This window comes from Carcharodon carcharias, chromosome 2, assembly GCF_017639515.1.
Source record: "Carcharodon carcharias isolate sCarCar2 chromosome 2, sCarCar2.pri, whole genome shotgun sequence".
Classification (NCBI taxonomy): domain Eukaryota; kingdom Metazoa; phylum Chordata; class Chondrichthyes; order Lamniformes; family Lamnidae; genus Carcharodon; species Carcharodon carcharias.
In genome coordinates, this window is record NC_054468.1 from 62,848,832 (window position 1) to 62,873,553 (window position 24,722).

Consider the following 24,722-nt stretch of genomic DNA (forward strand, 5'->3'; position numbering starts at 1 on the left):
ATATATATAACAATTAATTTTCCTTACTCAGCCTTGGCTCAGTGGTAAATTCACACTGACTCAGAAGGTCCTGGATTCAAGCCCCACTTCAGAAATTTGAGCACATAATCCAGGCTGACATTTCACTGCAGCGCTTTGCTTGATTCTGTTTCACCCATTCAGTCCGATTGTGCCTTGGCTGCATTATCCGGAATGCTACTTTGCTGACTCATCCTGCCCCAGCCTCCCTTTCCTCGATCCTTACCGTTTACCAAGAGTTTCAGTCCCAACAGATTGTCCCCTCAGCCCACACCTGCCAGTCTAAGGGCTGAATTTTACCACAGTCTTTGGAACCCCATCGCGCCGAAAAAGCAGGTCCTGAGCCTGCATTTCCCGGCAATGGGATTGACATGGCGAATTTACCAGTTAGCCTCCTAATTGGTCGCCTGTGGCTGGTCATCCAATTAAGGACAACTGGGCAGGCTCATAATGCTGCCATCCCAATCACAAGGTCAGCAGTTCTGAAGCCTCAGCAGTAGCACTGGGAGAAGTGGCCGCTTCTCAGGCAGACAGGATACCTCAGGAGAGCCTCAAAATGGAGGTGTCCTCACACATATATAAAATTTAAAATTTCGGGGGTTGAGGGCGGTAGGACTGCAGAATGGAGTGAAAATCCCTCCAGGGGATCGTTCAGGGCATAGGGGCTGCATTTCATGCCCACATGCCCAATCTTTGGGCCATAGAACCTGTTGCTCCGATGGCCCGCCAGGCTGCCACACAGAGGCAGCCTCCATGAGGCTTGTGGCCTCCCCGTGTGGCAGGGGGGCTATGCCACCATCAGCAAAATGCTGGCAGCCCCATAAATGGGCCGTAATTGGGCCCTTGATTATGCAAGTCAACTGCCCATCTCTGTGGAATAGGCAACCAATCCACCTCGCAGCCTGCTTCCTTACCTGTCACTGGGAAACGTCCCCAATGGTGGGACAACGATGGGGAAACATCCCAACATGGCCCCCTGCTATTTTACAGGCCCTCTTCCCCCATTCCTGCCACCTGGAATGGGCCAGTAAAATTTAGACCTCAGGATCCAAAAACGCACTGAAAATTGCCCAAAGTGATGCTGCGTATCAAATGCTGATTTCCTGCATTGTACATTGTTGGGGCCAGAGGCTTATTCTGTGTCTCGTGCGCCCAGCCTCAGATAATGTGATGGAAAGCGTGTTAAGTGTGAAAAACACTGAGTGTTCACAAGGCTCATTAAGACCTGGAGGCACTGCAGTCATTTAATGCCCCTTTCCTCTTGTGAGGTGGCCCTTAACTTACCTTAGTCGCTGTACCTTCCTTTGTTTAGCATGCAAACTAAATCCTTTAACAGGCTTGTTATGCCCACAGAATATGTCAAAGTTTTGACGGTAGCCAACAAGCCTTTAATATTATTTCTCCATCCTATTATACACATGGCATTTCATGCACTAAGTAATGGGAGCACCACAAAAATAGTTGAGTGAGCTAACTTTCCATTATCAGGCAAGGTCAGCTATCTGAGACATAGAAGTATTGCAGTATTGATAGCTTGGAAGTAAGCTATAATTTAAAGTTACCAAAGGTCCACACTGAACAACCATTTTAATAAAGTTAGCAGACGTTTTATTGCAGTCAGATAAATGATCAAGAATTAAAAACACAACAGGAATTAACACCCACACAAAAAAAAATTAAAATTAAAAACACAACAGGAATTAACTCCTGTTAATTAAGTGACTTAAAAATTGCTGTTCAAATGACATTTTGGGAAAAACAACAATGTGATGGAGGAGTGTACTACATCAGTGTACTACATTTGACCTACTCATTTAGCTTATTCATTAGGGTTAATTTTTGCATTCACGAATGAGCAGTGGTCTGGCTGAGCAGAGTTGTTTTCAATGGAACGAAAATCATACGGGTTCTGCACAGGAAAGCAATCTGCTCTTCTAGGTTACCGTCCATGTGGTGAAGATGAAAATTTACCCTAAAGAGTTCTTAGCCTCCTATGATTCACCAGGAAAAATGTCAGCTGGAGGTGAATCATAAAACCAGAGTGATAAAGTTGGAGGGTAAGGTTTTTTTTTTCGCAATGATTTTAATGTAGCGACAGTTTGAGAGAGGGCTCCGCATGGAAAGGGAGGTGAAGACTCTGGAACAGCGATGGGGTGGTGCGGGAGCGGCCCGGTTTTGCGTGGCTGTATCAGCTGGAAGTCGGGAGGGTGCCCAGTGTAACGGTCACCTCCCCCACCCCCCTGCAGATCCCTTGTTCCGTCGTCACCGGACCTGCAACCATGTGGTCTAGGAAATGATTGTCGCAGCGCGAGATGTTTCTGCTCCATGGGGGAGTTTTGCGGGGCGGGGGTTGGAATACCTTTCTACAAGGAAGGGCTGAGCCAACAAACGCAGATCTCGGCCTGGAGATTTCAAGGTTGGCCGAGGGTCTGCCGATGCACTGTCTACACCCGGGATCAGGAAACTTCCCAAAACTGCGCATTTTGCCTCATCTGCGCTAACGATACACCACCAACTCCTGATAGAGGAGACATTTTGGAGGACTTAGCTACATTTGTATCCATTGGTTGTATCTGTGGCGGGAAGGGAGCATGAGAAGACCTAACTCTCTATTTTTCCGCTGTGATGTTGGTGTTGCACTATAGCAGCTCCGGTTGTGGTACTGCTGATGTACGAGGCTGTTTTTCATTTTGGTTATGCATAAGCAATTGTACCTGCAGCGAATTTCTGTTAGGATTATAAAAGTGTATTATATTGATTGATGTATTCATACGTTATCTCAAGCTGCTAATGGACAATTTCGCAGGAATATTGATAGAGGCCCAGAAACAGGTTGCCTGCCTTATAAGCAAATCCCAGATGACAGATACCCGAAAGTAAAATAGACAAATGCATTTATAAATGGGAAGAAAACATATCAAGGATTGCAGTTTCTTATAAATATGACCTGCTTCGAAACTAACAACTGGTTATGTCACTAGAGTATTGTGAAAGATACTGTTTAGTCAACTGTTAGGTAATTTGTATTCCTTTTCCATCTCAAAAATATGCAAAAGGTATGTATTTTTTAAATCTACCATTGTGTAATTGAGCTGATCTTTAATAGGGTGGTTAAGGACAGAAAGCATACTATAAACAATTACCCATCTTCTTGCTGTCTCAAGGAAATGCACAGCTGTGAGTTTGAATTGAATCATCAGTATAAAATTAACAGAGGGTTTTCATTTACTAAACATCCCTCACTTAAAAGAAGATGTTACAACATATTACATGGGGAAAGAAGGACACAAAGCAGTGTCGGAAGGATTTGGAGGCAGCTAGTAGGAACCAAAAGCATGGTCAAAAAGATACTTTGAAATCTTCGAAGCAGAAAAGCAGCAAGGTGAAATGTTAGAGAATTCCAGTAAACTGGAGAGAATGGCAAACGAGCTGTTGTCCAGGACCAGGGAAACACAGGATGCAGACTGATACTGGTACAGCTGGGGAAGATCAGCTCAGATATATTGGGCAAGCATTTTATCACTAGAATGAGAATAGTGAGATTGATTGGTTGTGGCATTGAAAACCATTGGATTTAGGCAAGGACAGGACTGCTGACTGTGCAGGACTTTATTTTGGAAAGAATTCAGATGGCAGATATCCAGAATAGTTGAATTTTGGAAGGTACAAGGGAAGATAGCAGGATATTTGGGAATTCAACCTTTGAGTTGATGAAGTCATGATTAGGATTTCAGCAGGGAGAGAAACGGGTATTATTGGATCTAAAATAAATGTACTACAGGTATTAGAATGGAATTTTGATGGTGGACTGTAGGGCTGAAAGTGCAACTAAAAGTTGAACAGAATGCTGAGCTCACCACTACATTCAGCCTGAGTGAGCAGCTGCGGTGACTGATGGAGTTGGACTGGAAGCACATAGAAGCTGCCAAAATGATAACTTCAGTTTTGTTGAAATTGGGATGAAGGAAATTTTGATTCATCCAGGTTTTAATGTCAGACCAGCATTTGGATAAGATAGCAACAGATTTGGTTTACACTGAGGAGTAGCTATTAAATGATGCCAAGAAGAAACATGTCAGTGATGAATATTCTCATGTATATTCACTCTCATATACTCAGCTTGACTGAAACATATTCAACTCGTTTTAATCTTACTCAATAAAGCTTCTCAGAGCAGGGAATCAAGATTCTCTTGGATAAGGAGGAATCTCAGATGTGATATCGCCCTCTTCCCTCTAGTAGATGAGGAACTAAGATGTGGTTAATTACAAATGACACACTCTTCAATGATCAGAATTTTTCTGTAGCTTGCAATGCATGAATATTTGGTGTTTTCATATTTTTAATGTAACATTTTTCAGTTAAGAGAAAAATGGCAAAGTGAGTTACATATATTATGAAAATTCCCTGTATTTGTATTTATATAGCACCTTTAATGTAATTAAACATTTTAAGGTGCTTCATAGGAGCGTTATAAGGTAAAATTGACACCAAGCATCCTAAGTCGATATTAAGGCAGATTAACTAAAACTTGATCAAAGAGATAGGTTTAAAGGAGCATCTTGAGAGGAAAGAGTATCGCAGCAGAGATGTTCAGGGAGCGAATTCCAGAGCTCTTGGCCTAGGCAGCTGAAGGCATGGCCACCAATGGTGGAATAATTATAATCGACGATGCTCGAGTGGCCAGAATTAGAGGAGCACAGACATCTCCGAGGGTTTTGAGGCTGGAGGAGATTACAGAGATAGAGAAAGAAACAAGAAACTGGAGGGATTTGAACCAAGGATGATAATTTTAAATCAAGGGGTAGGGTTTCCCAACGGAACCCCCGACATCACCGTGCCCCATTTAAATTTTCAGGTAGGTGTGGCTCAGCAAAATCAGCTGTGCACCCGCCAATCTTTGAAGAAATTAATGGACCTGCCCGTGAAGGTTGGCGGGCAGGCCAGCAGCCCTGGTGGGCATTAGAAAAAGCATGAAACTTCATCCACGGGGCGGAATGAGGTTTCATGTAGATTAAAAAAGTTATGGACATGTCCCAACTCATGTGACAGTGTTTATTTTTAATATTTTTTATTGTAGAGCTGATCTTCCTGAGGCAGCACGTAGCCTCAGGGAGATGAGTGCACTCTTTCGTGCGCAAACGTGAACGAGCGCACTCTCAGGTTTCAGGATGCCCCCCCCCTGCCCATACAGGGAGCACATGGCACTTCCGTGCCTTAATTGGCCCACCCCGCACTTCAACTTTCCCCCCCCCCCAATGGGGGTGGGGGGTGCGGGGGGAGAATCCTGCCTAAGGTGTTCCTTAAACAGGAGCCCATATAGGTCAACAAGCATAAGGGTGACAGGTAGTCGTGACTTGGTACGAGTAAGGACATGGTAGCAGAGCTTTGGATGGCCTCACATTATCAGTGGATAGAATATGCGATGCTGGCCAGGGATGCGTTGGAATAGAGGTAATAAAGGCATGGATGTGGGTTTCAGGAGCAGATAAGCTGGGATAGGGGCCAAAGTTAAGCAATGATACAGAGGCAAAAATAGTTCTCGTTTATTTTTTTGCTGAAGACTGAGTACCACATTTTTAAAAAGTTAATAAGCCAAATGATTAGTTGCTAAAGCAGAATTGTCTTAAGTAGTGCAGTGTTGTAAGGAATACATTCTTAAGGAGACTAGATGATACATTGCATGGGTCTGCTACAAAACAAGTGCTGAACAATACTTTACCCTATGGAGTTGAATCTGAGCAATTTATCATTAATGACACGCACAAATATAACCAAATGTGACATTCCAGTTAAATTCTTGTTTTGAATTGGAAGCAGGAAAAGTTTCTTGGCATTTTGTAAAAATTTGAAAAAGGAGTCCATTCAGAAACAGGAATGATGCACGAGTTGATACTTAATATTGATTGATTGATATTTGAAAGGATAGGATCAGCGAAAAGTTTGGGATGTAACAATTCTTCTGATGGCTGAGACTACTGGCTTTTCTGGGTGAAGTTGAAGCACATCAAATCCATGAGTTGTCCAGGCTCACAGCAACAAAGCAGAGAGAGACACCAGTTGGAAGCAAGGTAAAGATAAAGCACTGGCACCCAGTCGAGCCAATGCATACAGAATTCCTTTTGAAACCTCTCTTCAACAGGAATTGCCATCCGATTCATAAACTGAAATTAACCTGGCGCATTCTCCATGGCAACACCTCTACCAGTCAGAGTCCATTTGCTAACCAGTCAGCACTCTCTTCTCACATCGTATAAATTGTTGTTTTCCCTTTATATTGGTATTCTTGCAAAGTGCCCTGATGAGTACAAGGTGAAAAGCTTCAATATGTCTCTTTTTTCAGCAACATTCAAGTTCTGTAATACCAAACAACTATTTGAAATTAGCCAGCCCCCTGCTATTTTTTTTAAATGGCTCATTTGCAGATATGGTTTCAAGTAAGAAAGACCTCTGGTTGGTTGAGTTTGAATGCAATTAACAAGAATTTAACTGGAATGTCATACCTGGCAGTTCATTTAGTTTGCTGTAGTGGATCTGGATAGGTAAAAGAACAGCTTAATTTGTCACTCACTCCTTTCCCATGCATGGTTGACAATACAAGCCAGATTCTGGTGGTCATTCCTACTTTCTATTGTTGGTGGCTACTTCCTATCTGCATCATTGGACCCCAAATAGCTTACACTATAGTAATGAGGCTCCTACCCGTTTCCAATGGATGTATTGACCATCTATTTGAAGAGATTCCTCAAAGTTGACACAGGCAGCAAGTTGGTGGTAAGTTTTTTTTTAGAAATTTTAGTGTCATTACCATCCCATTCATTCCATTTTCCTTTAACTGTCTGCTGAAACATCCTCCCTCCTCTCATCAATTAGCTGTTCCCACCGCTTTCTCACATATTCAAACCAGCATCAGGTGCTTGGAATAATTAATGATAATGAGATGATTGGGGACACTACACTTTGAACAAGCTTTGCAAATATTTTTGCTTGTAACACTGCACATGTAATAGATTTAAACATGTTCATGAAACTGAATTATAGTTCTAGAATTTCCTCAATGCTGCTTTTACTCCGACAATCCAACTTTGCGAATGGAAGTTTGACAGAATCCCTATTTATACATATCCATGATTTGGAGTTATTGGCCAGAATTGTGGGGGGCCTTTTGGAACAAGATCAGGGGTGGGGGGCGGAATTGGAATGGAAGGCATTGGACCAATGTCAGAAGCACAATGTCTTCAAGTTATTTCCATTATTTCACCAACAGTAGCCAACATGGAGGGCAGACTTCACACATTGACGTAGTGAAAAGGCAACTAAGGTACTTACCAAGCCAATTAACTGATTTTACAGCTCATTTAAAATTTTATGAATAGCACACAGGAAGCACAGGTTTTCCAAGCCTCATCTTGTTAAAAGGAGAAAGCAAACAAAGGGGAGCTTAGTGCTGGTTCTCTCCAACAGCCATTGAAAGAGCCAGAATGCACTGCCAAAGAGGATGGAGCAGGGCGGAGACTGGAAATCAGAGGCAGGAAGAGGGAATAGATGCCAGCACTGTGGGATCATGCTGCCACAGTGCCATCAGGGCAGTAGCACTTGCTCAAAAGGGTTGTTGGCCATCTGGATAGAAGGCCTTTCGCAAGGAGAGAAGCCACCTGCCATGGATCTCAGTCACCCAGGCTTTGGGACCCCCTTTGAGGAGGAAGAGCAGCAGCAGAAAGGGAGGGAGGTCCAGGCACTGGCAGTAGGAAATCAGAAACCTCAGGACCAACAAGAGCATTGAGGTGGGGATGTTGGAGAAAGGCCCAGTTGGGCATATGAATTGCCTCCTGTGCACAGACCAGGATACCCTCATTTATCTTGAGAGATGCAACTAACTTCAGGTGTCCAAACAGTCGTCATCGAAGGCTGGGCCCTTTAGGAAGGCCCTCACTGATTGGTGTGCCATGCTGCAGGACAAGCTGAGACACATGGGTTTTTGTGGATACCTAATCCCAATGGCACTCATGACACCGAACCTATATACATCAGATCTTTCCAAAGACCCACTGTGTTTTCAGGGATGGATGCTGGGAAACAAGGGTTACCCACCGAAGACATGATCAGTTATGCATTTGAGGATCTAATACACAGATCTGGAGGAAAGGTACAACATCCGGGACAGGGCAATCTGAGTGATCATTGAACAGACTCCCGTGGTGCCTAGATCAATCCGATGGACTCCTTCAGTATGTCCCAGTGAGGGTCTCGTGCATCATAGTGGTCTTCTGTGCACTGCACAGCCTGGCACTGCAGAGAGGGGAGGATATAAGGAGGACATTGTTGATTGTGATGCCTTCTCTGAGGATAATGATATAGAGGTGGCTGCTGACCAGGTGATGCAAGATGAAGGACCCCAGGGACTATAGGAAAGGTGCAGTGAGATATGCGTAAGGGAGGTTCAGGATGCACTTATATATAGACATTTCTTATGACCTTTATTAGCTTTTGGAATCATTCCAATAAAGTCTTACCTTTATTCAGCCCTGCTGTCACCTCCTTATTGTGCTCTGCAACCCAGTGCCCAAGTGTATATCACACATTGGCTGATGGGTTGACCACAACAATACATTAACCCTTTATTAGATGGCAGAAAAACACAACGTTTAACATCTACATTCGGTCTTCAACCATGAACCCCAAATATAGCTAGGTGCTCTTCTTAATTTTTTTACATGTGCTCCCTCGAGTTGCTCTTCCTGCACTTGCAGCCGACGAGGAGGCAGGCTGCTAATCTTGCTTTCCCTGAACTTGGGATGATCTTGGCCGCTGTCCTTCAGGTGCCTAAGGCCTCTGTCCTCTGTCGTCACAGCTACTCAAGGCACTATCACTGGCAGAAGGGCTGAGAAGCCACTGTCCACACCAAGTGCACACTGCTGACCTCAGAAGTACTAGGACCTGGTGAAGACTCCAGGTGCCTCATCCCCTTTCAGCTTGTCACTGCTGAATAGAGCTCATGGACAAGGCAATGGCATGTTCATCTTCATACACCTCCACTGGTCTGCTAAATCAGGCTCTTCATGAGATTCACCAATCTCTCCATGGATGAAGCCATGTGTGCACATGCCTGAGACATGGCAGCACTTATGGCATGGATGGATTTCTCCATTGTCTGCACATGGGTACAGCTAGCCTCTGGCAGCTCCACCAAATGTGTCCTTACCTCTCACTGTAGCTGCAGCAGTTGGCATGTTGCCAGCACCTTCAGAAACACATCTTCAACCTGGGGCTCAGCATGGGCCTAGTCTCCCACAGTCCTCCAACAGCTGCTCTGACATGTCTGTGATGTTGTACCAGGTTGTGTACCCATATTTATGCGCAACTGCATACCCACTAACGTGACATTCTGTTGGTGGAGGGTGCAGGGAAATGACCTGAGAGTCCTGAGGTCTCTCCAGCTGTCTGCTCCTCGGTATGACCTCAACCTGTGAGACAGAACAGGTACATTGAGGGGTTAAGGGCTTCCCATTGTGTCATTCCAACTATCTCTACTGTGGAGCTCCATGTGGCCTGTGGTGGACACATCAGCATTATGCCTCATGTGTGTGCTACGTGTACCTTCATGCCCCGGCACTCATTCATTCATGCTTTTATGTTGACACTCCTGCTTTGCCATCAGCAATTGCATGGCCACCTTGCTAACCTACTAACCCAAAAGCTCCTTCTCCATGGTGGTAAGGATGATTAGATATGGCACCCGTCTGCCAGTCAAGACCCTTTCCTTTGTATTAAAATGTCTTATCTTGACAGCACAAAAGATAAACAATTAGTTTCCCCAAGGAGAGAAGCACAACAGGTATGCTAGTGACAGCCCTGTAGTCCATCATGAAGGTACATGAATGACTCCAGCCTGTGGCCACTCTCAAGGGATCTAGTGGGGGTCAAAGACAGACGGGAACCCCTCATTGGGATGCAGCCATGCCTCTGATGGGACATGCTGCTGCCCAGCCCCCTTGCCACTTACTGAGTAGTCACTTCCTCTCTACCAAAAACACCTCCTTGCATTGCCATGAAAGGGAGTTCAAGCACCCTCCAATCCTGCAGCGACCACACGAGACTCAAGCTTCTTTCACCGGTTTTATTCAGGCATATACAGGGGACACTGTATCCATACAAGATGAGTACAAGCTCCCCGAATGGTTACATTTTGTGACAGTTATGCTTTTCCCTTATCTTACTCTATTTGCATGCACCAATGATCAATGTCTACATTTCATTTACATACACAAGTAGTTTCATCTATCCTATTCATTCACATACATAACTAGTTTCATCAATACTATTACCCTTGATGTGTAAATATTTGCGCCTCGTTGCAGGACCCAAGCATTTTCAGACCTACTTAGTTTGGTCCATCCTGTTACCTTTGAAATACTCATACATGATCACCTTATCCACTCCTATTCAATTTATACACACAGTCCTTGATTCTTGTCCAAACTATGACTTGTGGTTTATCAAAAGCTACCTCTTTGTCCATTGTATTTGGTTTTTAGCCCTTTCACCTCCCCCTTCAGCCACATGTAAACCCCAAAAGGAAAAGAGGAATAGAGTACTCACCTTAGCAGCCATGTAAGGCTATTGATACATTTGCAGCACTGGATCCAGGTTCTTGAAGTGACCCCACACCTGCTGATCTCCTCTACAATGTCCATCCAGGCTTGCTTCCTCAGACTGGCTCGCCTCCTCTTCCCATCGCTTGGGGACAAGATCTCCCTCTCCCACGTCGCCCTTACAGCCTGGAGGAGAACCTGCTGGGAGGCATCGCTCAACCACAGGATCACCCAGGGTCTTCCATCTACAATTGTGGTTGCAGGTTTCCATTCAGTTCCCTGATCACAAAGAAGGCAGTCGGGTAGAGACTTCTGGAAGGCAGGCAGGCTGTAGCTCCTGATTGGAAGACAACAATGAATGTGAGGATAGCTACCCTTAAAAATGGCACCAGCACCTGCTGCAGCATAAGCTGATGCTGCCTTAACTGCCTCACTGAGACATTCCTTAGATAGCCCCTTCCAAACCCATGACTGCTACCATCTAGAAGAGCAGCAGATACATGGGAACACCACCACCTGCAAGCTCCCCTCCAAGTCACACACCATCCTGACTTGGAAATATATCACCGTTCCTTCACTGTCGCTGGGCCAAAATCCTGGAACTCCCTCCCTTACAGCACTGTGGATGTACCTACACCACATGGACTGCAGCGGTTCAAGAAGGCAGCTCACCACCACCTTCTCAAGGGCAATTTGGGACGGACAATAAATGCTGGCCTAGGCAGCGATGTCCACATCCCATTAATGAATAATAAAAAAACTGTCCCCACAGAGTCAATTGTCCGGTTACAGTAAGATTGTGTGCAGCCAGGTGCCCAATGCCTGATTGCAGGCGGCACCTGCTTGCATTCCTGACATCAGGGCCTGCAGCCTAGCCACAAATCTCCACCCCAAGGATTTTACCAGCCTGCAGGAGAGGGACTGAGGGATGGAAGGCTTGGTAAAATGGTATAGTGTAATAGTAGGATAAATCAATTTTATAGTATCCTAACAGAGCAATCTTACCATCTTTGTCAGCAAAATAAAGTGCTCACATTGCCTGCCGAAGTTGCACAGATGTTATGTATAATCCCCTGTTTACACAGCAACAATTGAAGAGAAACATAAATGATACATTGTGGGCGAATTTTCTCATCAACAGTGGCATAAAATGAGCTGATAGCAGTTTGTCAAACCTGCCAGGTCTTCATTTGATTGGCTATCAGCTAATGCCATTGACCATTTCCACGCCTTAAGTGTCAAAAATTCAATTTAAGCCAATACAAATTGCTAAAGATTTATTTTATTTGATATCATACTTTTCAACAAAATATTAGTGAAGTCCCTCAGATTTTGGAGAAGGAAGGTAAAGTCACAGTGATTTTGCTCAGTCTGTCAGTAATTCCACTGATGCTTTTCATTTTATGAATTTATATCTATAGCTCCAATGGCAGATGCAAGTCTTCAGTAAACACCTCCTATTAAACCTGATAGAGTTAATAATTATTGAAGCAACAACTGAAAAAATAAGTTAACGAACAAATAGTATTACTTGGATTTCTTTGTAGTTGTCCTTGAAAAGACAATAACAAAATGTCTGTTCCTTTCTCCTGGTGCCACCTTAGTTAGACTTAACAAGTTTGATGTTCCAAAGTCCATACTCAAAGCCTCAGAGATTAATCTGTGGTAACAAATGAGTGAGGGCATGAGTGAGGTGAGGGCAGCAATAGAGGGGTGAAGGATCAGGGTGTCAGTAAAAGTGGTGTTAATCATATCTTTAATACTTTCAAATGTACTTTGACATAACATTTTATTTAGCACTGAAGTTTGTTTTACAGCATATCTTTTTAAGTATATTAAAGCTATCTTAGTTTTGCCTTATAAAGTAAAATTCCTCTGTGACAAAACTTGCCAAGTTTTATGTGAGAATATTATGCGGTACCCGTGTTTAATGAGCCCTGGATTTAACAATGACTTTTATTGTAACAAGGGTTCAAAGTTCATTGAAGTGTGATGCATTCAGGAGTTCTGCTCATTTAATTATTGTTTTCCAAAGTCTGGTACCAGGTAGTACATGTGCAAAGGAGAACAAATAGAATCACTTTGAATCCTGTCATGTGCTCCAAGTCTTTGCCGAATTGGTAATAAAGGGTTTGATAAGCATCAGTCCTCATTGATTGGTCAAATTTGGCAAGGATTCTTACTCAACGGTTCATAAAAAACAACTTTGGCCTATGTCCTGTCTAGAGTTTGCATTTTATAATTAATAGAAGCTCTTTCCTAGTTTACAAGCAAATTAAAAACAGAAGCTATTAGTAATTTGTACATGGGGGATGAATTTGAGGTAATCACCTCTCACCCCTGATCTCCTCCAGAAGCGCACTGCCTGCTAAATTGGAAGCTGGCAACTTTAGGTGGACAGGGTGCTCACATCAAACAGCTGTGAGGCATCCTACATGTGCAAAATGAGGCTTAAAACTGGTTGTAAGACCCCAATCAAAATTAGTCAGAAAATTGGTCAGAAACATGCTCTGCAAAGTTGTTCTGTGTCTTCAGTCTAATGGCAGGGAATGCTGTTGGCTATCCACAAAAAGATAAGAAAATGTTTTAATACTTCCCTTTCTGTGAAAAATGCACAAAATCCTTGTAAGGTAATGCTAGCCCAGGCTCTCCTCCTCACCTCACCTCCACATCTCCACCCCAGGACCTACCTGCTGGCCTGACATCGAAGCAACTGTGATTCTGAAGACTCTGACTCATAAGTTGCATTGGGACATTTGATTGGTGTCTGCAGATTGTCAGATTAATTTAATAAGGCCCAAGGCCCAATTTGGCTTAGATCCCTTGATATATGTTCAAATCAAGCTATTCATTTTGAACAGGAAACCACTGCAAGTCAAATTTCTCCCCTATTATATAACTTTAAGGCTGTGCAAGCTTTTAAGAAAAATTAGTACATCATCATATCATCTTTAGCCTTGGTTGCAGCCTATCTAGCAGTAGGTATTCCAAAGATAGAAACTGTGATCCAAAATTGGCTTAGTGGCAGGAGGCAGAGGGTGATGGTCGAAGGTTGTTTTTGTGATTGGAAGCCTGTGACGAGTGGTGTACTGCAGGGATCAGTAATGGGGCCCCATTGTTTGTTTATAGGGTACATTAATGATTTAGACATGAATATAGGAGGTATGATCAATAAGTTCACAGATGACATGAAAATTGGTGGTGTCATAAATAGTGAGAAGGAAAGTCTTAGATTAGAGGACGATGTAGCTGGGCTGGTAAGATGGGCAGAGCAGTGACAAATGGAATTTAATCCTGAGAAGTGTGAGGTGATGCATTTTGGGAGGACTAACATGGCAAGGGAATAGACATTGAATGGTAGGAGCCTAGGAAGTACAGAGGATCAGAGGGACCTTGGTGTACATGTCCATAGATCCCTGAAGGCAGCAGCACAGGTAGATAAGGTGGGTAAGAAAGCATATAGGATACTTTCCTTTATTAGCTGAGGCATGGAATATAAAAGCAGGGAGGTTATGTTGGAGCTGTATAAAACACTAGTTAGGCCACCCCTGGAGTACTGTGTGCAGTTCTGGTCATCACAGTATAGGAAGGATGTGATTGCACTGGAGAGGGTGCAGAGGAGATTCAAAAGGATGTTGCCTGGGCAGGAACGATCAGCTTTGAAGAGAGACTGGATAGGCTAGGTTTGTTTTCCTTAGAGCAGAGAAGGCTGAGGGGGGACCTGATAGAGGTATACAAAATTATGAGGGGCATAGATACGGTAGATGGGAATAAACTTTTCCCCTTAGCAGAGGTGTCAACAACCAGGTGGCATAGATTCAAGGTAAGGAGCAGAATGCTTTAGAGGGGATTTGAGGAAAAATGTCTTCACCCGGAGGGTGGTTGGAATCTGGAAAACACTGCCTGAGGGGGTGGTAAAGGCAGGAACCCTCACAACATTTAAGAAGTATTTAGATGAGCATTTGAAACATCATAGCATACAGGGCTATGGGCCAAGTCCTGGAAAATGGGATTAGAATAGATAGATGCATGATGGCTGACATGGACATGATGGGCCGAAGGGCCTGTTTCTATGCTGTATAACTATAACTCTAATGTGGAAATTGGCTGCCATGGGGAATGGTTAAACAGGTAGCATTGATGTGTTAAAGGGAAGTTCCATTGCACCCATAAGGGTGAAGGAAATAGGGGCCTGAATGTCAAAAGCGTTACTGAAGTCCATGTCAACTACACCAACTGCACTACCCTCATCTACAGAACTAGCTACCTCCTTGAAAAATTCAATCAAATTTGTTAGACATGATCTCTCCCTGACAAAGCCATGCTGACTATCCCTGATTAATCCCTGCCTCTCTAAGTGGAGATTAATCCTGTCCCTCAGAATTTTTTCCAATAGTTTCCCTACCATTCTCACTATGTAAAGAAATTGTTTCTAAATTCTTTATTGATCTGATGGCTGCTCTTATATTTACTGCATGCCCTTTGATCAGGACCCACCATCCGAACCCTAACTGTTGTCTTTCTGTGAGCAAAATGTGAATATAACTTTAAAAAAAGAGCTAAGGTATCAATTTGACTTAATTATCAATTAATTGCATTTTGATTTGGTAAATTAAGAGAGTTAAGGTGTGAGATGCTGAACTTTCAGTGCTAAGTATTTGCATATGGAGAACATTATTTGTTTGAGGGTTAGTGTTTGAGAGATGATTGGAGAAGTTTATTTCCTACATCTCTGCAATGTGTTTATGCAGTATATATCCGAGAATAAATTCATAAATGTATATCATACAATTTGCTGATTAAATAAATGGAGCAGGTTGCTGCTGCATGCTGGGCGGTACCTTGCGAGGTGTGCTACCAACCTGAAAATGAAAGACGGTTCCTAGTTTGTCTGGGTGTACTTTCCCCTCATGCCACACACACATTGCCCAAGCTAGCCCTCTGCTCAGGTGTGTCAATATCAACGGCCCAAAGCAAACATCCGCTTATCTCTTACAGTTTTTGATAAGGGGGCGCTGTATAAGTAGCTGCAGGTGCTTACATTGTATCAATCTGTTTCGCAGGTCTGTGGCTGAGACACGGAAGCATTCACAGAACACGCCCGATATCTGATGGTGCCTTGGCAGCGGTACAATAGTTGCAGCAGAGGTACAGAGTTAAGACCAAATGGGTTTATTGAACTCTAAAGAATCTAAAACGAAACAAGCTCGCATATTGATGCTAGGCCTGGACTCAGCGGGTAAATCCACTTTGTTGTACAAGCTAAAATTCAGCAATTCTGAATTTCTCACAGCTTCGACTGTCGGCTTCAACGTGGAAATGCTGGAGTGTAATAAAAGCGTTGCCCTTACAGTTTGGGATGTTGGAGGACAGTACAAGATGCGACAGTTGTGGCCGTATTATTTCCAGGACACCGATGGACTTGTTTTTGTCGTGGACAGTGCAGATAAGGAGAGGATGGAAGATTCCAGGAAAGAATTTGAACGAATGCTGAAACACGAGTGTTTGAAAGGGATCCCCGTGGTGTTAATGGCCAACAAACAAGATCTTACCGATGCAATGTCTGCAGAGGAAATCACTAAACGTTTTCACATGAAGCGATGCTGCCCGGATCGCGACTGGTATGTACAGCCATGCTGTGCCAAAACGGGCGAAGGTTTAACTGCAGCCACTAAAATAATAATCTCATACGTCAAAAAGAAAATCAGCTCTAAAGACGAAGCATCACAGAGTGATATTCAAGAGAACAGATTATGAACAAAAGATCTCTAAACTGTGTAGAATTGTCACAATTCTTGGCCATTTTTTCCTGAAAACAAGAATATGAACTATATTCTACTATATTTTAGTAATAATATATCAATGATATCGACCGAATCCAAAACACGACGACTAAGGCTCTTTCCATCCGTATTTATTACCTTTATCCAACTGTCAGGTCGTCAAAACGAAGCAGTTAATTAAGAATATAGAAAAATAACTGTGATCGTTGAAGTACAGCATGTTGGGATTATAAGTATTGTAGCTGCCATGCCTTTAGCTGCCTGCACCCAACTCTTCAATTCACACCCTAAACCTCCCTGCCTCTCCACTTCTTTTAAAACTCTCCTTCAAACCTACCTTCTTGATCCCGCTTCTGTCACATTGTCCGGATATTTCTTTATGTCTGATGTCAAATTTCGTTCGCTAATCTCCTTTGAAGCTTAAGTTTTGCTTAAGGGTGCTATAAAAATGCAAGTTGTTGTTATGACAGGTATAAGCTGATAGTTTATATGGGCCTCTGAGGAGAGTCTCATAAATAAATTAACTTCAACTCCTATGTCTCGAAATTACAACTTTAACTGTTTAAGGGTTTATTCAAAGATCCATATTATCAAAAAATTAGTGCATCATGGTAACAAAATATATGATGAAGGTTTCCTTGTAACTTAGGACACAGTATTTTGATGAAACAATGACAATTAACCCCGCAGCAGTACGCTATGCCTGGCACATTGGTGGGCCAGTTCACAACTAAATTACTTACCTTAAGCGTTTTGGAATGTTAATTAGGCTGATCTAGGAATAAAGGTGGATCTAGCAAACATAGGTGCAAGTGACTCACTACCACACGGTACCAACAAACACTGCCAATTTCATTTTGAAGGCTGCTTTACACCCATAAAAAAATGACAACTGAACAGCAATTCATGAGAATAGTTTGCTGCTTTAATTTATTCTCAAAGCTTTAATGCGTAGCAAATAACAACGCATCGCCAGGATTTTGCGGTCGGCAATGAAGTTACAGCGCTTGCCTCATCACTGACATTGAAGAAAGCTGACCATAAAGATCTAGGATGGCTTGGTTTTCCCTTTTCTGGACAGCAGTAAAAATCTTGGGCGGGGGCGGGGGGTAGTTCTTGGCATGCAGCAGCTTTAATGTTACCAAGCTGGTAAACAGCCAATCACATTGAAGTGTCCAGGTGTCAAAACAGCAAGTTAACAGCGCTTGATATCCCTCACTTTTAATGTAAGTTTTCAGATTGTGAAATAAATTATATGATTAAGATAAAAACTAAAATAAAGAAAAAAACTTTAATTTTATTTAAAAATATGGAATTTATTATGGAGAAATTTGACATTGTACAAATAGAAAATTAGCTTCTCAGGACCTGTGACAATGTTTAGCAGTAATTATGAAGTTAGTATGTTCTTAAAAATTCAACAAGGTGTAACTTTTTAAAGTGTTTTTCAATTAGACTAACAACATAAGAATGGAAGTTCTCATCAATTCATAGATTTCCCCTTTATTGCCGTCTGGGCTTGCTTCAACAGTGTACCCTCTGGGGAAATGTGGAATCACTGACAGCCACTTCTAGATTTCCATATTATTCTACATATGTGCAGCCACCAGAAGTTGCTGTCAGTTTCAGTGAATTAATGATGGCAAACTCTGAAATTTTCATGGTCATTACCAAAATCCAGGCCTGTGAGTTTTACTACTTATGAAACAGTGCACTGTAAAAGAAGGGTTTGTCTCCTTGTCATAAGCTATGGAAGAAAGCAAGGATGTAAAACCTAAAACAGATCTATTGTAACCAACAAGCAAATATATGAACAAGATATGTAATCATTAAAAATGTGAATTAGTGGCTTCTTAATCTATTAGAACTATTCTAAACTTGCTAGCTTCAAAAGTACACAGGGAAAGAAATTCGACTTTGCAATAAACTCTGCTGTCACAGGCAGTTGGATCATTACAGCATCTAGGATTCACAGGAACAATTTTAGGTTTATACTAGTCTGTGCAATTCTTCTTCCAAAGCTATTAACAAAAAACATGTTAGTTTTTATAGCAATACAACTAGCTTTTGTAACTGGCAGACATGGAAATAGTAAGTACACAAGGTAATTTTGACTATTTTTGTAATTATTTGCATTTCTGTTTTTCATATATATAAAAAAAAGGTTTTTAAAAACTGACCTAAACATTCAGTATTGTCATCTCATAAGGAAGGTAACTGTTTCCTATCTGTAACTTCCAGTTGAGTATAAATCTGAAAGCTATTATTCCAATAACACATGTATCCCAGTCCGTATTTGAACATCTTTTCGATAAGGACATATGAACGTAAGAAATAGGAGGAGCAGTAAGCCATATAGACCCTTAAGCCTGCTCCTCCATTCAATAACCCACTGCTGCACTTTGCTGCCCTAACTCCATATGTCCTGACTCCCTTGGTGCCCAAAGATCTATTTCAGTCTTGAATATACTCAACAATTGAGCAACGCAGCCCTCTGCAATCCTAAAGATTCACAAGCCTCTGAATGAAAACATTTCTCCTCATCACAGTCCTAAATGGTTGACCCATTATCCTGAGACTATGACACTATATCTGGGCTCTCCAATGAGGGGAATTGCCTCTGAGTATCTACCCTGTCAATGATTTTATACATTTCAATGAGATCTCATTCTTCTAAACTCCAGAGCACATATCCCCCTTCCACTCAATCTCTCCTCAGAGGACAGCATTCTCACACTGGAATCAATTTAGTGAACCTTTGTTGGACCCCCTGCAGGGCAAATAAATCCTTCTTAGGTAAGGAGACCAAACCAAGGCCCTGTATAATTGCATCAAGATTCTTACACTTCAAACACCTTGCCGTAAAAGCTAACATACCATTTGCCTTCTTCATTGTTTGCTGTATCTGAGAGTTAAATTTGTGATTCATGCATAAGGAAACAATATTCCCTCTAAGTATTGTGGCTGTGTAGCTGAAAGTTCCCATGCAGATCACGCACAAAATGGCTCCTTTAAGCTTCCATGCACAGCCATGCAAAATAATTTGCATTCTCCTCACATTTACTTTCCAGCCTAGCTTTGTATCTTCAGCAAACTTAAATACATTAAAGTCACCCCCTCATTTAAAACATTGATATAATTGAATATAGCTGAGGTCCCAGCGCTGATCCTTGAGGCACCCCACCAGCTACAACCTGCCAACATGAAAATAAGCCATTTATTCTTATTCTCTGCTTTCTGTCTGTTAACTAATCATCAATTCAAGATAAAATACTGTCTTCAATCCCATGAACTCTAATCTCTGTAACAACCTCCTAAGTAGCACCTCATCAAATGCCTATTGAAAATCTAAAAGCACTACTCCCATTGGCTTACTGCTATTTAAATCCTAAAATACTTGAATAGATTTGTCAAACACAAATTTTATTTTTATAAAATTGTATTGACTCTGCCTTATGATATGATTTCATGAGTGCCCTGTTACCATCTGTAATAATAGTGTAATGCCCAGTAAAGGCATGAACTTTCAGTCAATACTTTTAAAAATTGGACACAAACAAGCAAAGATGGCTGCCACAAAACTTGTGATTTTTAGCATTGAACCAGCCGGAGGTAGTGGAGTAGTGGTATTGTCACTGGGCTAGTAATCCATAGAGCCAGGGTAAAGTTCTAAGGACCCGGATATGAATCCCACAATGGCAGATGGTGAACTTTGAATTCAGTCAATAAAAATCTGGAATTAAAAGTCTAATGATGACCATAAAACCATTGTCGATTATCATAAAAACCCATTTGGTTCACTAACGTCCTTCAGGGAAGGAAAGCTGCCGTCCTTACCTGATCTGCCTACATGTGATTCCACACATCTCATTGTTGAGGGATGGACAATGGAATTTCCAGACTTCCTGCCTCCATGTTTCATTCTGGACTAAAAGGCCAATTGCCACTATCAACATCCCATTGTATCACAATGGCCTCTGCCATCCAAACTGGACTGGGTGGGTCTCAGAAGGGTTAACCCAGCAGTCATGTGACTGAAACCACTTCCAGAGACTGCACCCTTATTATCCCAGGACCCAGCTGATCATGGAAACCATCAGTTAGTCATTCTGAGAACTAGACTCTTAAACAACTGCAATTCATCAAGCAGCCAAATTACTTAATCTGTTCCAGTTCCAAAGTTCACCTGAGAACCAACCTCCTAGGTATTCAACCTCAACCTGCCATAAACCCTTCACTTTAATCGACGCTCACTTCAACTTTAATCATTGAATTTATTCAAGAAACCATAGGCCTGCCACGTGGAAGGCTGAAAATTGTAGATCAGAGACTGAATGAACTGTAATCTGTAAACGTGCACTATCTATATCCAATCGTTCCGTGTGTATGAGCATGTTTGCATGTGTGATACCGAGCATATGATGTTGCATTAATTCATGGTAAGTGTGAGAGAATAAATAAAATTATTTTAAAATCACAAAAGCTTGCTGCTGAATTATTTAATTGGCATACACAGTCCAAGGGTAAGAAAGAAAAATGTACTCCTTTCCATAGAAAACCTACTGATTACAGGCAGTAACAGAGCACATACAAGCTGCCTGTGACAACAGATTCTAGCATTTTCCTTACTAACATGTCAGGATAACAGACAAGTAACAACTTGTATTTATATAGTTGCTTTAAAGTAATAAAACATCCCAAGGCACTTCACAGGAGTGTTATAAAGCAAAGTTTTACAAAGAGCCATATATGATGATATTGGGGCAGATGGCTGCAAGCTTGGTCAAAAGGTAGATTTTAAGGAGCATCTTAAAGGAGGAAAAAGAGGTAGAGAGGCAGAAAGGTCAAGGGAGGGAATTCCAGTTCTTTGGTCCCAGGCAACTGATGGCAAAGGCACCAATGGTAGAGCAATTGAAAGCTGGGATGTTCAAGAGGCCAGAATTAAAGGAACACAGTTATCTTGGAGAGTTGTGGGGTTGGGAGAGTTTTTTTATTCTTTCACTGGATGCGGGCATCGCTGGCTGGGCCAACATTTATTATCCATCTCTAATTGCCCTTGCAATTACAGAGATGGGGAGGGGTGAGGCCAATGGAATGATTTGAAAACAAGGATGAGAATTTTAAAATTGAAGCATTACTTAAATTGGAGCCTGCATAGGTTAGTGAATAGAGGACCGATGGGTGAGCAGCACTTGGTTGAGTACAGACCCAGGCAGCAGGGGTTTGGGTGACCTCAAATTTACAGAGAGCAGTATATTAGAGGGTGGTCAGGAATGTTATAGAATAGTCAAGTCTAGAGATAAGAAAGGCATGAATGGGGGTTTCAGCAATGACGGAATTGAATGATATTGTGGGAGATTGGAAATGGGCAGTAGTCTGCAAGGATGGTGGGGTTAATTTTTTTTTAATGGAAAAGGGTGATGGCAGCTTTGAAGACAAGAGGGACAGTACCTGAAGAGAGAGAACTGTTAACCAGTTTCAGCTAACAGAAACAGGAAAGGCCATTTAGTTAGAAAGGTATGGGGCGCATGGACATGTTGAGTTTTTAAACAGGCATGAGGGCAGATAGGGGAAAAGCTAGAAAGGACGTAAGTTGTGAACTAGGGTGGCAGTTGGAGTTTGGTGGGGGGGGTGGTGGTGGTAAAACAGGACTCACAGGTAGTTTTGCCCTTTGAATTAGGGGAAGGGAGGGAAGCAGCGGAGGCAGCTAAATCAGGTGGTCTCAATCTTAATGACACAGAAGCCTTTGTTGCATTATTTGTTGGAAGAAACATGGGATAAGAGTGCAGGAGAGAAAAGAAGCCAAGAGTTATCTTTGTATTCCAGGATGATTGTAGTTGCCTGTTTTCCCTCTCTGTGCTTTCTTGAAGAGTGGGGTTATATTTGTTTTTTTTCCCCAATATGGGGACCATTCTAGAAGCTATAGAATTCTGAAAGATCAAATACAATGCATCCACTATCTCTGCAGCTACCTCTTTGAGAATGTTAAGTTTATAGCCATCAAGTCAAGGGGTTTGAAGCAAAAACAAAAAATGCTGGAAAAACTCAGGTCTGACAGCATCTGTGGAGAGAAGACAGAGTTAACGTTTCGAGTCCATATGACTCTTCAGAACTTACAGTCATACGGAGTCAAAACATTAACTCTTGTCTTTCTCTCCACAGATGCTGTCAGACCTGCTGAGTTTTTCCAGCATTTTTTGTTTTTGTTTCAGATTTTTAGCATCTGAAGTATTTTGCCTTTAAGTCCGGTGGTTTGTCAGCTTTCAGTGTAATTCATTTCTCCAGTATATTTTCTTGACTATATTAATCACTAAGTTCCTCACTTGTATTAGGCCCTTGGTTCCCTACTATTACCTAGGCAGAATTTTCTTCGCATCGGAAGGGCCTGTCGGGAGTGGGCTTAGAGCTGATCACCGCCCGCGATTGGCTCCACGCCACCATTTTACACGGGCGGGCCTTAAATTGGGCCCCGGCTCCCAAGGACAGTGGGAGGGGGTGGGCAATGGCTGGACTGCTATGAACGTCAGGTCCAATGGCGACTCAGCGGCCCGTTTAAAGAGAGGGCGCAGGCAGTCTTCCAAAGGCTGGCAACAATGGCAACCAGAAGGGCTCCTGAGAGCGCTGTTGGAGAGCAGGCCAGGCAGGAGGGTAGGTCGCTGGGGCACTGTGTCCCTCGATTCTTAGATGAGTGCCTTGCTGCCCTCAAGGAGGTGGCAGCATGGAGTGAAATCCTTGTGCCAAGGGACGGGAGGAGGAGGCCCCCACACGTGACGAAATGTGCCTGGGAGGTGGTAGCAGAAAAGGTCAGTGCACACAATTGGTGTGATGCACCTGGGTTCAGTGCCGCAAGCGCTTCAACAACCTGTTGCAATCGGGAAGGATGAGTATCATGTCGGCATGGGTCACTTAGCGTAGCAGTAACACCTACACTGTGTGGGTGGCAAATGTGATGGAGGTAGCATCTGAGCAAGGGGGTCAGCCCTGGCTGCTTGGTGTGAGTGTACGGCGGCTCCAGGGTCACAATTCGCTGGAGCCTTTCCATGTTTCACTCAGGTAGGGGTGGCAAGGCTGCAATGGCATTCCAGGTACAGGGTGGACTAATCAATGCTCCTGGTGGAGATACATGGGGCAATGCATGGCATGGTCTCCATGATACAGAAGTCCATGCAGAGCACCAGCAATACATCGACCCTACATGGCCCAGCGCAATGTTTCCTCCATGCAGAGAGTAGAGACTCTCATTGAGAGGCTCCTCCAGGAGAACAATCAGCGCTTCCTGGGGATGCTCTCGGACCTGCAAGCCCTCACAGCAGCATTGACCTCAGCTGGTTAGTATCAGTGTGGGAGATGGATTGGGCACCCAGTATCCCAGCTCAGTGCTCATCCATCAATGGTGAGTATGGAGGTCCAAAGCAACTTCACATTGGTGCATGAGATGCTAGTCTCTGTGGGCTCCTCTCAGGGCGCTCTGGATGAGGGTAGCAGCTCCTCACCCCTTTGCCAGTGACCGTGGGATCTGATGAGACTGTGGCAACTGGGGAGATGCCAGCTGTGCCACCTGCCACTCCTTCCCAGGCAGGGCTGTCACAGGCTCAATGGGCCAGAGGACCCCCACCAAGGTCATGAAGGCCAACAGGATAACAGAGCGAGCAGGTTGAGTCGAATGCCAGTGCCAGCGAGGGGGATGGGGGTGGGGGGAGCACCTAGACGTAGCACCTGAAAACGTAAGCTTAAAGCAGCTTAGGCACAACACGGGCTACTCACTAGTCGTTTTCTGTTGCCCCAATATTGGTTGATTATTTGTTGGTGTGCAACTCAACACCTGTGAATGAAGTTTCTTTACTGTTTTATTTTGTGAAATCGTTAATTGCTTTATTTGTGAACATAGCTCAGGGTGATTCCTTACTTCTGCAGGTGGACGGGAGCCCATGATGTTATGAGTAACTTGTTTGTCATTGAGCTTTATTGACAAGGCACATAGTTAATGTTCCTAACCAGGCAGATGTTGCTCTCAGGTATCGAGTAAGGAGTCTGCAGCCCTGGCTTGTGTTGAAGGTCCACCTGTGGTGAACTAGCTGAAGGTTCATTGGATTAAAGCTTCCCTGGTGTCCCTGCCTCCCTGGAGGATGCCCAGGTCAGCATCTATCCCCTCAGCGTTCTGCTGTGCATGCTCATCCTCAGACTCACTACTAGACTCATCATCTGCAGCCGGAGCATCTGCATCAACATCTTCCTCCACTGCGTTCCCCCCTTTCCAGCGCCAGATTGTGGAGAGCGCAGCATGCAACCACTATGAGCGGTACATGATCTGGGGGGTATTCCAGTGTAC

At 43.2% G+C, this 24,722-nt stretch overlaps 1 protein-coding gene across 1 annotated transcript; it reads left to right on the plus strand.

Moving 5' to 3' along the window:
* Window positions 1–15,676: 15,676 nt before the first annotated feature.
* Window positions 15,677–16,367, plus strand: LOC121287460 (ADP-ribosylation factor-like protein 14). Its single transcript, XM_041205369.1, has one exon. It carries the CDS (start codon window positions 15,777–15,779, stop codon window positions 16,365–16,367), a length of 591 nt encoding a protein of 196 aa, XP_041061303.1. The 5' UTR covers window positions 15,677–15,776.
* Window positions 16,368–24,722: the final 8,355 nt, after the last annotated feature.